Source organism: Sebastes fasciatus, chromosome 12 (genome assembly GCF_043250625.1).
Source record: "Sebastes fasciatus isolate fSebFas1 chromosome 12, fSebFas1.pri, whole genome shotgun sequence".
NCBI lineage: Eukaryota > Metazoa > Chordata > Actinopteri > Perciformes > Sebastidae > Sebastes > Sebastes fasciatus.
The window spans coordinates 15,075,358-15,093,763 of record NC_133806.1 but is presented as its reverse complement, the minus strand read 5'-3'; the positions used below and the strand labels follow the sequence as shown (position 1 = coordinate 15,093,763).

At 41.6% G+C, this 18,406-nt stretch overlaps 1 protein-coding gene across 1 annotated transcript; it reads left to right on the top strand.

Annotated features, from left to right (window-relative positions):
- Nucleotides 1–458: 458 nt before the first annotated feature.
- cacng7b (calcium channel, voltage-dependent, gamma subunit 7b) lies at nt 459–14,792 on the top strand. The gene is made up of 6 exons (XM_074653432.1): nt 459–753; nt 5,840–6,035; nt 6,404–6,490; nt 9,788–9,928; nt 13,262–13,407; nt 14,074–14,792. The coding sequence occupies exons 2-6, from the start codon at nt 5,840–5,842 to the stop codon at nt 14,518–14,520; spliced, it is 1,017 nt and encodes a 338-aa protein (XP_074509533.1). The 5' UTR covers nt 459–753; the 3' UTR covers nt 14,521–14,792.
- Nucleotides 14,793–18,406: the final 3,614 nt, after the last annotated feature.

Here is an 18,406-nt window from a genome sequence, read left to right as displayed (position 1 = left end):
GTATAGAGGAAAAGGCACACTACATTATGCAACATTATACAGCCACATTACTGTATATATATATATATATGCCTATAAAGACAGAAAACATATTTATTTAAAGAAAATTATATATATGATGAGAAATAGTAGTCTAACATGCCCCCCCACCTCTCTCTCTCTCTCTCTCTCTCTCTCTCTCTCTCTCTCTCTCTCTCTCTCTCTCTCTCTCTCTCTCTCTCTCTATCTCTCTCTCTCCAACACTTCTCTCTCCCTCTCTCTCTCTCAAACACTCTCTCTCTCTCCCTCCCTCTCTCTCTTCTCTCTCTCCCTCTCCCTCTCTCCCTCCCTCCCTCTCTCCCTCTCCCTCTCTCTCTCTCTCTCTCTCTCTCTCTCTCTCCCTCCCTCCCTCTCTCTCTCTCTCTCTCTCTCTCTCTCTCTCTCTCCCTCCCTCCCTCTCTCTCTCTCTCTCTCTCTCTCTCCCTCTCTCCAACACTTCTCTCTCCCTCCTGCTCCAGCTATGTGTCTCTGCTGTTGTAGCCAAAGTAGCTGGCTGCTGCTGAACCGATCCACCGCAGTGCCTGGGACACATTGAGTGGTGGAAGAGAGAGTGAGTGAGGGATTCAGAGGATGGGTCTTTAAGGGGCTTTAAGGGAAAACACACAGCAGAGAGAGAGAGAGAGAGAGAGAGAGAGACCAGATCCCACCGAGCCTCCCTGGTGGTGTGTGAGGCTTTCTTGGCTACTGACGTGTGCGCACGACTCTCGTGGCAGGGTGAGTATTTTTCTCCACCTTTTTTTTTTTTTTTTTTTTTCTTAAATAACTACACTTGTGTGTTTCTTGGCAGTAATTGTGACGATGATGCATTTCCATTTAAAATGTCCTGCATGTATGTGACAGCTGTGGAAAAAGCGCAGCATCCATAACGTGTCCTCCTCATGTCGCGTAAAGACGCATCTTTCATCAGTTATAGGATAAATGTTACCTGGAAGCTTTTTTTTTATGCATTTTCATCCCATCATTTTTTGGTGCGCTCACATGTTCCCTGCTCTGTGTTTATCATCATCTCCAAACTCCGCGTGTGAGTGTGTGTGACAGTACAGGAGGGGGTTTCTAAACAATCCTCTGCGCACATCACCTCCTCAGTCAGCTCTGTACTCCCAGAATACAGACCCTGCTTTTACATACATGCTGTATAGTTTACAGATAATGTGTTTAACTCTCCTGCTCGGTGCTGTGAAAAATGGTGCGAGTTTCAGCATGCAGGAGTGTGTCTGCGCAGCTGAAATGCTGTGAGAGAAAACCCACCCATTGAGTCACGATATCTACGTTCAGTCGTTATGAAGTCATTTATTTTCCTTCCCTCATCTCTGAGACGCTGCACAGTCAAGGTTGGTTAGTTTAGCAGCTCAGGTGTTGGAGGCGCGTGCCCGCCGTGCGCGTCCACGTTGGGTACTCCTTCCATTTTTTGGGCCAAGGTCTTTTCCCTGTGCTAACCTATATATCTGCTACATGTACTCTCTCCAAACATAGTTTCCTCCTCTCCTCTCCTCTCTCTGCTGCTTCCTTCTCCTCTTCATCACTCCCTCTCCTTCTCTTCTTCCTCTCCTGTGTGAGGCTGAGAGGTGATGTCAGTCTGATGATTGTGACAGATAAGAGAGAATTAAACCTTTTGTCCCCCCTTGTGGCTCCTATCTAACCAATTCAATTGGCTCATTACTTTCTGGGTTGAGGGAGCTGAGGGGCCTGTCTTCAGAGCGCTCAAATGGGATTGTTATCACAAATCTAACTGGGATTTTTTCACTCAATCTCAATTTCCAAATCCAAATGGCTATTTCTCCAGGATTTTTGCCATAGAGGTGAATTTGTTCCCCTATGTTTGAGTCCAATCCAGCTGCAGGATGTTTTATATGTTTTATGTTTGACTGTGCCGGTCTGTGAGAGGGATGAGGGTGCTGTCCGTGGTGCTGAACCAGTCTGGAAGAGCCACTCAGGCAGATCCACTTGTTTCTGCTGGGTTGCAATTGATTCTCACTCATTCCTGACCACTTTGGCACATCCATCCAGCTGCTGGAAGGTGTGACTGTTCATTCCCACTCCTCTCCTGCTCGTCTTCATATCTCCCCCGTTCTGTGCCTTCACTTATTTCATATGTCGTTTCAGTGAGTTGTTTTAGATTCGAACTCTCTCAATCACACTGGCTCAAACTCTTGTTCACCAGTCAGGTGTCAGCAGCAGCAGTAGTGACCACTTCTGGTCTGCCGTATGATTCACAACCTCTGACTAAAGAAAAATTAAAGAAACTTTGGTGTGAAACTTAGGAATTCATACAAATCTTTAGTTGTGCCCTCAAATGGACGAATCCTGCAATTTCTAAATCTTGTACTTTTGTCAGGGCCGGCTCTAAGCCCTTTTGGTGCCCTAGGCGCAAGGAGCAAATTTGGAGCAAATCGGATTTGGAGTAAACTGCAACACAACAAAGATATCGCAATGGTTTTAAGTCAAACATTAATGGTTTTTTTTAATGAATAACTGTATTTATTATAATATAAATAAACATTTGGTCCCTGAAATTGGTGACTTAAAAGTGTTTAGTCCTTTTCACTACAACGAGAGTTACAGGGGTGAAAAGTGTATTTCTCTCTTTATTTATCCATCCATCCATTATCTGTAACCGTTTATCCCATCCGGGGTCACGGGGTGGCTGGAGTCGATCCCAGCTGACATTGGGCGAAGGTGGGATACACCCTGGACAGGTCACCAGCCTATCACAGGGCTCTTTATTTATTTATGAGGAAGGGCGCCCACCAGCATTTTTTTAAATTTCTTATTATATTTTTTTTTAGAGGGCGACCAGCGTCCCCCAGAGTAGGTGACGCCCTACATGACACCCTATATGGCCTGTGCCTTTAGCCGGCCCTGAGATTTTCCATCTTTAATCTGTCCCATTTGTGCGACTGGATTTTTAGTGGTTGGTCATACTTTTCCCCCTCACATCTGTCTGTCCCATTTAGACCTGCAGCGATTAATCGATTAGTTGACAGCTATTAAGTTAATTGCCAACTATTTTGATAATCGATTAATCATTTTGACTAATTTTTCTAAGGCAAAAAAAGTTAAAATTCTCTGATTCCAGCTTCTTAAATGAGAATATTTTCTGGTTTCTTTACCCCTCTATGACAGTAAACTGAATATCTTTGAGTTGTGGACAAAACAAGACATTTGAGGACGTCATCTTGGGCTTTGGGAAACACTGATGGACATTTTTCACCATTTTCTGACGTTTTATAGACCAAACAACTAATCAGTTAATCGACAAAATAATGGACAATGAAAATAATCTTTAGTTGCGGTCCTAGTCCCATTAATAACTCACTCTGTGCTTCTTGCAGCCTCAACATGACGAAACTTGTCATTTCTCAGAGAATTTTCTCTGATGCGTACCCTTTACCACCAGCCAGCTCTGTTCTTACACAAAAGAAGCTCTATTCATCCCCGGCGCTGCGTAGACACTGAAGCAACTTCTATAGTGTTCACGCCTCGCACAATGGCTGTCCAGATAAGATGAGGCCAGGCTTAATCTTTAAGAGTTTATTCCCCCAGCAGAATGACTGTATCCATTATAGCTCTGCTCTTCACAGACTCAAAGGTTTGTCATACAAAGAAAGACCAGAAGAAGAATAAAGTGGTTCTCATGTTTAAGTCATTAATTTGGCTTTCATTTTCTGTCGTCAAAGCCCTCTCTTCAGTGCCTGATAAATGGTCAACATTGAATTAATTAGTCGGCCTAAACATGATGTATTTTTACCATACGTTTGTGTGCAAACGGTTCACTCCACAAGACAACACGTGAGGATTTACAGAGAATGATACAAGAAAAAGGAATTTGGTCAGCTGCAGCATTGTGTTTATTAATGACGAATGAAGTCAAACAGGCCACAAGTATGCAAATAACAGCTCAGCACAACAGTGCACTGTGGAGGAAAAGATCTTTTCAAACCTTGAAGCAGCAGCTGTGTTACATCAGCACAAGAACATGCCTGATTTCACTCCTGTCAGCTACTGCAAGAACAAGAGGGTGAAGCCGGAGTAGTTACATATACCGGCCAAGAGAGGAGTGAAAAACATTTCCTGTTACAACTAATATCAATTATTTTGTGACAGCGAGGGTCAGACTTTGGTGTAAAAGCTCCATTCTGCCTCTTGTCCACAGTTCAGGCTGCAAACAGCACAGTATGTGTAATGATGTCGGGAAAGTTTTCTTGGCACACATTGTTGTACACTGGTGCAGTTTTGAGTGGCTGAGTATTGGGTGTCAGTGTGTGTTTGCACCTTGTTGCAGAGCAGGTGCATTGCTTCGTGCCCATAATTGGGCTCTTCCAGCCAGTTATTACGGTGTCACATTTCATTTAAAGTCACATAAGTGCACTTTAATGGCCTGCACAGTCTATGAGATACAGTTTGATACAGCACACATGCAGCCACTGAGAGATGCTGCCATCCTGGGCCACTCTCCTGCTGAAAGAACTAAAGGTGGTCATGTAGTTTTAGCTGGTAGTGCCTCATTAAATGACCACCAGGTGTATAAACCTGGATATATTGAAAAAAAAAAACTAATTAAAACATATTGTATATACCATAAATGGAAAAATGTAACTTGGAACAAAAAAGAAATGCAAACACAATGTCTGAAAACAAGAGTGAAGCTATCCTCCTTAAAGGTACAGTGTGTAGGATTTGGCGGCATCTAGTGGTGTGGTTGCAGATTGCAACCAACTGAGTACCCCTCCGCTCACTCCTCCCTTTCCAAGACTGCGGTAACGTGTGTGCAAAACCGTGGTAACACTATTTGCCTCGCTCAGAGGCCATCCATACCATAATAACACTACTTTAGGAGCAACGGAAGTCAGACGGCGGCTGCCAGTACCAAGGTTTTGCACATTTAAAAATGTGAAAGTCTCTCTTTAGAGCCAGAGTTTGGTTTGTCCGTTCTGGGCTACTGTAGAAACATGGCGGAGCAGCATGGCGGACTCCGTGAAGAAGACCCGCTCCCTATGTGGATATGAAGGGCTCATTCTAAGCTAACTAAAATACAACGATTCTTAGTTTCAGGTGATTATACACTAATGAAAACATAGTTATGAATATTATATTGTATTTCTACTAATAGATCCCCCAAAATCCCACACACTGGCCCTTTAAAAAGGAGGATATGAGGTCAGCTGCATTACAGTAATGATCCTCAGTGTAACGCATAAATGAGGGTGATTACAGTAAACAGCAGCCCCGCTCTGTGTTTTGCACATGCATTTGTTCTCCATTACTCGTCAAACTGATGATACTGAACAGCGGTCCAAATTAAGCAGAGGCTAGTGGCTGAACAATCACACGCACACACGCGCGCACGAAAACTCATAAATGCATACAGACAGCATGCTCAAAGGATTTGCAGTGAAGTCTTTTCCCAGTCAACCAGAACTAAGTCACAGAAAGACCATGTGTGAGTCACACAGGACCTCTCCTGATCCGTGTGTGTGTGTGTGTTTCTACTATCTCTCAGTTGTTTAAGTCCTCGCCTGAGTTCAGTGGTTCACCGTGAAGTCATCATCTGTTGCGTTGGCTCCTCTCTGACCTTTAACAGGATTGGCTGCCACCGGATGTGTCGCTAACTCATCTTTAGCAATAACAGGGCGAGACAGGAAGATAGCCAGTAGCTGTTTGCATGTGTGCACGTCACATCATCTAATGACCTCCCTCCACGACCCCGTCCCAAATTTACCTACACTTGGTGTCTCCGCAGTTTTGACGTGTACTTCCTGCTCTCCTCTAACACCCTTCCCTCCCTCGTTCTGCCCTCCAGATGAGTTCGTGCAGCAGCCGTGCGTTGACCATCCTGTCCACGGTGTTCGGGGCCTGCGGGCTGCTGCTTGTGGGGGTGGCCGTGTCCACAGACTACTGGCTGATCATGGTGGAGGGCATCATCCTGCAGCAGAACCAGAGCATGGAGGTGAAGATGGCGCTACATTCGGGCCTCTGGAGAGTTTGCTTCGTGGCTGGTAGGAAGACGCAACAGCATGTTTGAATATTATTCACATTCAAAAATGAAAGGATGACTGTAAGACAGATTACACACACCATCCAAACAAAGCTGCTACGTGTGTGTGCATATGTCCACATTATCACAGCGACAAACACACAGAAACAGACAGAATAAACCAGCCGAGTGAGAGAGCAGCACGGGGAGAGAAGAGAGAAAGCGAGCTTCTGGCCTCAAGAATCATAGCTGTCACAAAACATGATCGTTACCTGTGAGCAGGACGGCAGAGACACACATGCTTTTTTTTGGTTTTGTTTTGTTTCCTCATGCATCACTGACTTTGATCCTAAAATCTTTTCCTTTTTATGTGTGTGTGTTTCCTCTCAGGAGCAGAAAACGGAAGATGTGTTGCGTCGGAGTACTTCACTGAACCCGATATAGAGATCACCACTGAGAACACTGCAAACATCCTCAGTGAGTAAAACATACCCAGTGACATTACACATTATCTGCTGTATGAGAGGAACTGCAGAGTCCCCCTGCTGATTGATCGTGGGTACTGAAATTTGAACATTTTAGAGCAGCAACTATTAGTGAATCGACAATCGATTAAAGAAAAACAGCCAAAATTCTCTTGTTGCAGCCTCTCAACTGTGAGGATTTGCTGTTTTTACTGTTTTATATCACAGTGAAATTATAATATTCGGGTTTTGGACTGTTGGTCGGACTAAAAAATATATTTGAAAACTTCACCTTGGACTTGGAAACTGTGATGGACATCTGAACACTGATTTCTGATTGATCAATAAAATAATCAACAGATTAATCAATGTAAATAATCGTTAGTTGCAGCCTTTGTTCTCTATCAATAATCAGATGAGCTACATTATGAAAGTGATTTAGAAAAGATCATCCTCATAAACAAAGATATGTCTTTAAGTGATTTACATGGTTGAAGTAAACTTAGATTAAATAGAAAATTTTAAGTGTTCTTTGATCCAGAAAATAAGAAAAGGTTTTAAGTTCTCAGTCAATATATATAAAAAATAGATTCTACTGTCAAAAAAGTTAACACTTTAACATCATGAGTTCATCATTGCTGTTTTGAATAGTACTGAATATAATGCTATATAAGATAAGATAAGATAAGATATTCCTTTATTGGTCCCGCAGTGGGGAAATTTACAGTGTACAGCAGCAAAGGGGATAGTGCAAAAAACAAGAAGCATCAGCTAACACAGTAAAAAAAGAGCTGAATAAAGTGTAACAAAATATGAACAATTTAAATAGAAGCAAGTATAAAAAGAGGAGCAGTATATAAAATATTGACAATAAACAGACTATTAACAAAATTGCACAAGTGGAAAATGATATTGCACAGTGATAATTACACCTGGGTAGTACTGATAGACAGATGGTGTACAGTAAAGTGCAGTTCTTGTCAGTTTTTTGGTGTGTATGTGGTCTACTGGGAGCAGTGCTGGTTGTGGAGTCTGACATATACTTGCAATAGAGCATCAATATGCTAATAATCAATATAATAATAACTGAAAAGCTGAAATTCAGTGATGTTTCTATACAATCTTAAAGATTTACAACCTTGTTGCTATGTTTTGTTGTGGATGGATGTATTAGTGTAACCTCCTAGCAGTGTTTTACATCCTCTGTTGCCCCTAGCGACCCCTCGCTAAGCCCCTCCCTCGAACGGCCACTGTCCAATCCTACGTTAGCAACCGTAACTAGGCGCAGGATGGAGCCTGCTAGTCCGACAGCAGCTATCCTCAAAGTTTAGAGTGTTTCTTTCGCTTTTCCGAAGCCTTAAACTCAAGAGAAGCGATGTCGGATATTTATTAAACAGTGTGGAAGGTCACATTCACAGCTGAATCCATCGAAGATCAACAAAAAGTGTTTTGTTTGCTCTAAAGGTAAGAAGCTAATAACGTTAGCTTAGCGCGTCAATGTGCTAGTTAGCATTATCCGGGTGTGCTTTAAACAAAATGGAAAAGCGGGATAATTTAGTTTCATAATTGATAATGAAAGCTATAGGGAGTCATAACTAAATACCCAAACAATATATTGACCTACCCTGCCTTGCAGGAACATTGTTGTTCTTTATGTTTGTACTTCATGTGAGGGCTCTTGCATTAGACCGGTGTTATGACGAAATCTGTGACCCCCGAAATCTGTGACCGGAGAGAGCCAACAGGTCACCCTTTCTGACGGCTGTAATAAATGAGGCAAATACGTAACAGAAAACATTTATCTTATTTTTTATTTATTGGTTTATTTGACAGGGACAATACATAGGCATTGTTACACTTGATTAAAGTGCAACCGATGCAAAGTATATAGGACTTATAGCCATAGCTAATTTGCAGACCGTGTCCCTGGTTAGGCTTTTAAGAAAAAGAAAATACATTTTAAAAAAATACAGAATAGCACATCTTACATAAAATCACATAATACAACATCGTACATTACAATCAATTTATATGTAAATATATATGATATGTACTGTATTTTCCCAATCAATAATCAGTGATCACAGGTTTGGTTTAGTTTCAGCCAGTGTTTCACCATACAGAACTATATTGTGGGAAAAAACATAAATGCATTTTAATATTTTTAATTTAAATATATATATATTCACAAATCTCCCAAAAAAAAGCAAAACATAGGTACAGTGGGGTCACATTATCTGACGATAGCCGTCAGAAATGGTGACCTCATGTGTTGCTGGCTTTCTGCAGTCACAGATTTGGGTGTAACACTGGTCCTGAGCTTTTCCCCTTGATTTTAATGACTTCTTCATTCACAATAGATAACAGATTACTGTGAATGTAGCTCTCAAATGTATATTGCAATCCTTTCCGTCTGCTTCTGTCTGATATTTTAGAATGACTATTCCAGAAATCTGCCATTATTTCCTTTGGATTATCTCTCACTGATATCGTTGAAAACGCCATATTGACAGGTAGTGGAGCGGATAACATAAATTTTTCAGTCAAATCGTGCAAATAGTGATACAAGCACCAAATGAAGATTTTTAACTGCAATATGGCGGCCAGGGAATCAAGCATCAAGACCGAGCTGTTTCATTTTCCCGCCGAGAAAGTGTGTGAAGCTGAAATATCTTGCACAGTTATTGTGACACAAGGAGACAAAGCCATCAACAACAATAGGAAGTCCCTGGATGCTGTGACCCCATGCTCTCATGAGGAAGCAGACAAAAGATAATTTGACACCGAGATCACTCAAATCGACCAAGTAGATGAATTTTTACGAGAGAAACCATTAGGTCAATTTGGCGGCCATCGTGAAAAATAGCTGCCATCTTGGATTTTCAAGTGACCAATCGTTTATATTTGTTAAGTGTCCCCTCTGGAATCATCAAATTCGGTGCTTGTATCACTATTTGCATGATTTTTCCACTATCTGCTCCACTAATGGCAGGTAAGAAAGCTTTACAGGCCTAGCAACAGCAACCAAGGGGGGAGGGGCTACCAAATACAGTAAATCTTGTTATTAAGTTGTCCGTACCCTGTGAAATGCAGACCATTGTGAGAAAGGAATACTGTCTCCCATCTCCCTATTTTAGTGATGAAAGCCACAGCATCTCCACATAACTGAGCGTACTTTATATTCTAGATTTGACTGCCTCTGATTGTATTAACTAATACTTTTTAAGCTCCAGAGACATTATCATTCACCTTTCGCAGCAGTTTAAGGACACATTACATCAGCTTTGTTTAACCTCTCCTCCCTATACAGAGATGGTGCGGACGGCCACACCCTTCCCGATGGTGTCTCTGCTCTTCGTCTTCACGGCCTTCGTCATCAGTAACATCGGACACATCCGGCCTCAGCGCACCATCCTGGCCTTTGTGTCGGGCATCTTCTTCATCCTCTCAGGTGGGAGCCATTACTCATGTCCCGCTGTCACCGCACCTTCGCTCTGTGATTGATTACAGCAACCTGGTGTGTCCTGTGTGTCACACGTGGAGGCACTCTATCATCATCACGGCTCTATTTTTAGTGTATGATGCAGGTGTGTAGGCTGTCATCAGGAAAGATGACTAGATTAGTTATCAAGTTTCCTGCTCTTCTGACTTTGGAATTAAACAGAAATTATGAATTTGGGACTACGCCTAGGGATTGTGAAAACTCTGAAAAATACATGCAATATTCCCACAGTGTCATGAGCAGGTCTTTCAGCTTGATTTTCTGCATTAACCTTCTTGAACAGCAGGTGGCTGCAATGCTCCCACTTCTTGTCCTCTGTGTGTGTAGTAAAGACTACAGCCAAATTGGAGCTCATGTTTTCTGAAGGCTGTTTCACTCGACATGTTTGAGAAGGAAGCGGCGCTGCGGAGCTCAGAGGAGCTTCAAACGACAGCTCCTGACTTTGCCGTGGCGGGGACTTGCTGATAAAGGGTGTTGCAGAATAATAGGTGTTATGTAACAGGGGGGGGGTTATGTAATGTTTATAGCCTGTGCTGGAAGTGTCGCAGTGTTTTACTTTATGAGGTATTTTGATAATAGGGTGATAATAAGGGGCAAGTGGATCAAATTGCTTCTCAGCGGTTAGATATTCTGCTGCACTAAGCCTCTCTTCCCTACTCACCCCTCCTCCCTCTGCCTCCCCCCTTCTCTTCATCACCCAGCCTCTCAGTTTTCTTTGCCTTTTCCGTTTCTCCCCCTCCTCTCAGTCGCTCTCCTTGCTCTCATTTCCCTACTCATTCAGAGTATATTCCTTCAGTATTCTGTGGATGTGGTGGTGTTTGTGGACTACTGAGTGATGTGAGCCTATATTCTGCTGCTATCACTGACACGGTGGTCTGGTAAATATTGTAGTTTGGGTCGGTCGTGTTCTGGTTAATATTAAAGAATTAATTCAGGGCAAAAAAACAACTCAGCGTGGAGCCACAAGCATGGTTAGAGGTTCACATTGTACCCACAGACATCTTGCATATGCATGTGTACTCGTATAATTCACCTCTTATTTCTTCTTCCTTTTGTCTCACACACACCTTTTCCTCTCCTCCATTTGCTCTTTCCTGGTGTTACTTATTTAGATAAAGATGTACTTCCACTGCAGGATTGACAGCAGCATGGTTTCCGCAGCAGCATGGATTCCGCATCTTCAGTGCTTTTCAATTTTAAATCGCCAACACAGCCTCTTAAACTAGCCGTTTATTGCGAAGGACATAACTGCCTGACAGCCCGGTGGTACATTTGAATTTTGCAGCGAAAGCTAAAAATACTCATGTTTGCTGCTTACAGCATGCAGCTTTCTCTGAATATTGATTCTTCGATGTTGGCCATATGTTGTATCTCATGCATTTAACATTTCCAAGGCAGAGTGGAGAGCACGTGAATGTTCTCGGAGGAATGGGTTTTAATGTTGTATGTGTTGCTTCTGGGTGAAAAAGGTCATTGAAAGCTTATTCTGGTTTTCCATATGAAGAATATAATGGGTCCTGTAACACACTGAAGTTTACAGTGCATGCTGCATGTAGCTTCTAAGTAAATGGTCTTAAAACTTTGTCACGTTTTGACCTCCTTTCAATGTTTATCTCTCTTTTTGAAACATATCTTTATTGTGATTTTCAAGAAGAACCAAATTATAAATGTACAAGCTCACTCAGCAATCAAAATACAATATGATTAATTAAATAAAAGGCATTTTGCTCTTGGGATAAGTAAAGGAAAGACAATTGCTTTGTTTAGGTTTATTGGAAATCCGCAACCCTGTCTCCTAGAAATTACATTTATATGGTACTAATTAGAAACCGCTGAGAAAAGTATGCCACCTGAATTATGTTGTTAATAATCACCATAAAGAGAAAATGTTTTTTGACCTGACGAGGATCTTTAAATAAATGGATTTGGGGTTTGATGACACTCTTTTCTTCAAAGACTGTACCTGCTAAGTCACAAAATGTTCATTCAAAACTAGGGCTGTCAAAGCTAACGTGATAGTAACGAGTTAATGCAAATTCGTTTTAACGCCACTAATCTCTCAATGCAACTTGCAATTTTTACCTAGAGTGAAGATCTTTGCATCATATGAAACTAAAAAATCTAAGGAATCCATTTGCACCAAACATGCCCACTTTATGATAATCACATGCAGTTTGGGGCAAGTCATAGTCAAGTCAGCACACTGACACACTGACAGCTGTTGTTGTCTGTTGGGCTTGAGTTTGCCATGTTATGATTTGAGCATATTTTCTATGCTAAATGCAGTACCTGTGAGGGTTTCTGGACAATATTTGTCATTTTTTGTGTTTTTAATTGATTTCCTATAATAAATATATACATACATTTGCGTAAAGCAAGCCTATTTGTCCACTCCTATGTGGATAAGAGTATTAAATACTTTTAATACTATTTTTATACTAGTACATTTGAACAGAAAAAACCTGCGATCAATCACGATTAAATATTTTAATCGATTGACAGCCCTACTTATACCATATCTGCAATACAACATCTGCTTGTAGCAACTAAAGCGTTATCATACTGTTTTAGGGTTATATTTAGGCACTCATAGCACGTAGTTAAGGCTCAGGAAAGATTGTGGTTAAATATTGATAAGTCAGCAGTGACTGAAGCACGTTTTAACAGTTTATTAACAACTAACCGTAACCACCGTACTGGAATCTTTCCCTAACCTTAACCAAAGTGCTTACGCTGCCTAAACCACACACTAAAAAAGTACCACTTCACACAGAAATTATGTTTTCATCAAAACGAATTTTGCCTAAACAAATTAGTGTCAAAAAGTAATTTTGCATGAGACAGGGTTGCTGCAGGGGAGGAAGGAAGCCAAGACGCTCACAAAAACGGACATAGGAAACAACAAGAGGAGGAAAAAAGGTCAATCAGAAGGTCAAACTTGTCAAGTTTGTTTTTTGTAAAATAGGTTAACTTTTCTCTGGGAAACTCTTTTTTCCATTAATAAGCTTTACATTGATTTGCTTTTCTGAGTAAAAAATTAAGTCAAGTTTTTTCATCTCTGCAGTTCATTAATCTTTATCTCTTTGTCTCTCATTATGTTACATACACACTCTCTCTGGTCTCTGTGCCATCTCTTTATTAATGTTAGCATTTTGGAAGCTAATTGCTTGGCGTGGTCACTCCACATCCCATCGCTCTCTGTCTCTTAAACCCTCGCCACACTGCTGTCTCAATCGCCATATAATGACCTCCTCGCTGTCATTGTTAATGTGCTGTGTGCAGGCCTCAGTCTGGTGGTGGGCCTGGTGCTCTACATCTCCAGCATTAATGATGAGGTGATGAACCGGCCCAGGGAGCCCGAGCAGTTCTTCAACTACCACTATGGCTGGTCCTTCGCCTTCGCTGCCTCTTCCTTCTTACTCAAAGAGGTCGGTCCTGGCTCTGTGTGTGTAAGAGATAATGTGTGTCTGTTTGCATACATATGTTACAGGCAGATAATATATTTTCATTTCTGTGGTACATGAGTGTTGCATGCTGAGTGTGCAAGAAGATGATTGTGTAGATATGGTGAGATTTTGATGGTTTGTGTGTGTGTTCATGTGTTCATGTGTGCATCCATGCGTGGTGAGGTTTCATGTGAATCTTCTGCTCATCTTCCTCCCCTCCCCCCTGCTCCTCCTGCCTCTTTCCCATCATCATCATCAGCAGCAGCAGCAGCACTGCTCTTAATGTGGTGCAGTGGACACTAACCTCCTCCCCTCATCTCTCCTCTCCTTCCTCCCCATCTGTTTCCGTCTGTTGCCTTTCTTTCTCTTTCAATCTGATTTATATGAGCTTAAAAGAACTTAAAGCCTCATCTTTCTAAATCAAAAGCGCATACTTTCACCTCTCTACTTTGTACCTTCCTTTGAACATTTCTGTCTATCAGTCCCTTTTAATCTAATTTCCCCAGCCATCACTTGTTACTACGTCTTTGAATTGTATTTGTCTCTGAACTCAATTTATTTACGCAGCTAAGTCCCTCTCTCCCTGTCGCATCTCATCACCCCCCTCATCTCTTCCTGCTTCCACCACTCACTCGCCTCTCGTCTCAGGGGGCCGGGGTGATGTCAGTCTATCTGTTTATGAAGCGCTACGCCGAGGAAGAGATGTACCGCCCCCACCCTGCACTCTACCGCCCCCGCCTGTCAGAGAGCAGTGACTACAGCGGCCAGTTCCTCCACCCGGAGTCCTCCTGGCCTCCGCCGAAGCGGGGCCGCAGCACCTCCGAAGCCTCCAGCGACATCTCCATCCAGCTCAACCAGGCACCCCCGGTGCCACCCAAGGGCAGCCTCCAAGGCCAGGGCAGCCCACCTTCCGGGTCTTCCTCCGCGGGAAGCTACCAAATGCCTCCACAGTCCGTTGGCTACCCCACGCACACCCTCACCAGGTCGCACGCCTCACACCCACAAGGCCAGGCTCTTCCCATGGCCATGCCTCCGTCGCCCGTACCTCCCCCTCACTATCACACACACATGCACATGAGCGCCTCCCCCTGTTAGGAAGAGGAAGCATTAGGGAAGGAAGGAGAAACACTGACTCCTCATAATCACTGTACATTTAGATGTGGATAAATGCTGAGCGTGGAGCGCAGATCATGTGAGATGAAGTGGAGGGAGAGCGGTGATCAAGCGTAATAAAATGTAGCTTTGGAACAACAATGAACCAAGGACAAAGGAGGTGTTGGAGATTGAAAAGGAAAGATTTAACATGATTGTGGAGAAACTGTGATGGACAGAGAAAAATAAAAACAGGAGACCAGCGGAAAAGGAAAAGAGGAATCCAGTTTGTCATGATGGAAAGAGGCAAAAACAGCGTTTCCTAGAAAGACTTTAGAGGTTAGGTTGAGTGACGGAGGAGATACAGAGGAGGGAGAGGGAGGCAGGGAGAGCGAGGGGCTGCGGTATAATACCAAGATACTGCAGTGCTGCAGGAAATTTGTATGCACTCGGAAATGTACAATGCAAAACACTGATCACAATGACTGAGGATGCACATAGTTTTATACATACATAATTCATAAAAATACTACGTACCTTCTTACCATAAGGTAAATGTGGTAAAATATATTCTTGTCTTCTCTGAATTTCTTACATCATCAATCCAGTTTCATAACTCACAATGTCAAAGTAGTATAATTAATATTATTAATTAAAAATGAATAGTTAACAATAGAGTAATTCTCAAAAATGAGAACACTGTATGTGAATGTTGGTAATCTTTGTAAAAAAAAAAAAAAAAACAGACTGAAGTGGATGATGTTCTGAAATATCATGAGGAGAAATCTACTTTATGTTTTACATATTTGTTTAAATTTATAAACTTCTTGTACATAAAATTGCACATGAGGACTTCTATATAGCTGTTGTAAATTATGAATGAAGCTTTGGCACAAGTCACATCAAGAAAATGTCTGACTCATTCTGCTTTGGATGAAGATCTGCAACAGGCGCACTACAACCAACGACGCACCCTCTGGATGCAGCGCACGCTGGTCTGAAGGAGGAACCACTCGACACTGATACGGCGGTCTGATGCCCTCTACTGGCCACTGCTCTTCACTGACCCTGGATCAGATCTGGGGCCCAGGTCACTTCCTTTTTCATGCACTCTTCCTTCCTCACTGACCTGCACTGTGTGTCAGCTGATGGAGCAGCACAGACGAGTTGGACTGAAGCTGTTGTGGTGAATGTCAGTTGAACTGCACATGGATCAAGATTTATGCTTTAAAGACTGATTAGAAGTATTTTTTAAAAGCTTCAGTGCTGTTTATATATCGAGAGAACTCACATGATGAAAGCATTAGTTACATTTGCACTTACTGCTCAAAGGACAATACCACCGTTTGTGAAACGCAGGTCCTCATTACATACATAGACAAAGTAGAGGCCGCTGTTTATTCAAATGTTTTCAGTGGCCATTTGTGACATCACGCCAAAGGTTTCTAGAGTATCTGAAAATGTATTAATGAAAACATGACACTGAGCTATCTTGTGTTTAGAGCTGCAAGTAATGATTATTCTCATCATTCCCTAATCAGCTGATTATTTTCTAGATTTATCATTTTGTCTATGAAATGTCAGAAAGTAGTGAAAAATTACAATTGTAATGGCCCACAGTGCAAGGTGATTTATTCATATAGCTTATTTTATTCTACCAACAGTACAAAACCAAAAGTTTTCAACCATTTATGAGAAAGAAATGCATCAAATCCTCCAACAAGTGTTTGGCATTTTGCTTTGAAAATTAATAATCTATTATCACAATAGTGTTGGTTTTTTTGTTTTGTTTTGATGGACTAATTGATTTATCTAGTATGAGAATTTGTGGATGATCCCACAGGGGTCAGAGTAGCACTCTTTCAACATCACAATGCTGCATAGCACATTGTGGGACATTTTAACCTACTTTGCCGTGCACTTGAACCAAATAGGGTTATATTGTGTTTTATTTTGTAGTAAGTGATATATTTTCAGATGCTTTAGAACCTTAAGTTGCTCTTAAATACTGTACAGTATCTCAAAGATGCAGAGTAGTAATCTAAAGACCTGTGTATCAAAAAAACTGGTATTTAAATTTAGAATAGCTTTGTTTGCTTGTTTTTAAGGCACATCATGCGTAGGCATATGTCGATACGATAAATATCTCTGTAATGAGAATTAAACCACCGTGTCATTGGTGTAATGGCTGGTTTTCATTATCACTGTGATGCTGGAGAGAGGGAAACACACTGATGTCCTACAGAAGATGTGAAATCATACATCAGACTCGAGATCATGGAGATATCATATGTTCACCTTAATACAGGGTTTTGTTGAGCAAGCAGCACATGGTTCTTCATCACCGCCCTGCTTTTTTTGTTTATGCAGTCGCACAAATTCATATTGAGGTGAAGCCCAGTGTAGCTGCAGCCTTCTGTTGTTGGCTCCGCTGTTACAGTTAGGGGGTTAAGTGCCTTGCTCAAGGGCGCCTCATGTTGAAGAAGATCAAAGTACTTCCCTTTCTAGATTTTTCCCAACCAATAGGCATCTAAACCTTCTGGTTAAAATCCACCTCTCTAACCTTCAGACTACTGCTGACCCCATCATGACCTCTGTGACTGCGGACAGCTGCTCTGTTTCTTCCTTTAGGAACCATTTGATAATTATCCCACTTAAACTGCGGCAGTGCTCTCCTTTTTCATCCCTGTACCTCTTTGTTTTTCCCTCTCTACTACCCCCAGCTTCTTTCTTTGCCTCTACATGATTACGTAAAAAGGGTGTAGCTGTGCTTGCTTCCGCATTAAAGCCTGGACTTCTTGCACATGACCATATTTGTAAAGAAAAAATGGGTAAAACAAATGCTTTTCAACGCTTCAATGGAACTGTATAATCTTGAGTTACATAATTCAATAGCAGTTGTGATTAAGATCACTGTTCTTGAAAGTGTTGACGTCTGTCACTCACTTTCACCCTAAACATGAATAAAACTTCCAACATGGGTTCATTTCACCCTGTGTGCCCTCTCTGGTTTTCTGCTTCTGAATTTCTATCTTTATATTTTCTGTTTGTTTCTAATGTTTCAGTTTTGCTGTGAAAGGGGTTTGCATAACTGAAAAATAAGCCCTCGTTTTGACATGAATTGTAGTGATATGAGCCCAGCATGCACTTCTAATAATATGAGACATAAAGAGTGTTTTCCTGGCTGGCCTCGGTGATGGAGGGAACTATAAGTGAATGCACACTGCACTGCGGTGAACCACTGGGTGTTAACCAGGCTCCCTCCTCAGTCACGGCAAGCCACCACAGCCTGAGGGCAACAATTGATCAGGCTGTTGTATGTGTGTACGCGTTTGTGCGTGACTTGCTGCGTTTGTTGGCATATGTGGTTGTGTATACATGAAGGTTTGTAATTGTTTATCATAACCGGCCTGGGACTAAAAAAACAGCATTAAAGATATTAGAATGAATTGTAATATATAGTAACTTCACTTAAAGGGACGTGAATTTTAAACAGCTTCTCTGAAATCTGGTCTGTATTACATAAATATACAATTAAAAAAAAGTACTTGTTTTGTCAAAAAGAGAGTAAAGTGAGGGAATGAGCCATGAAGGGGAATAATACATTATTAATAATAATAATTTAAATTTAAGTTTCTGATCAACAAGGGGGAAATTAAATAGAGACAAAATACAATCTGAAATCTAGCAGAAAACTCACTCCTATCTGAAATATAATCCAGAATTACATAGAATTTGAAAGCAAGATGCAAATTGTAAATAATAATGTGTGTTTAAGAGAAAGAGAGGCAGAGTGAGAGGTTTTACATTAGGAAGTCAGACATCAAACATCCACAGGTCAATAAAACTAAAAAGCGTGAGCACTCTGCTGTCTGACTTCTAGGACTGT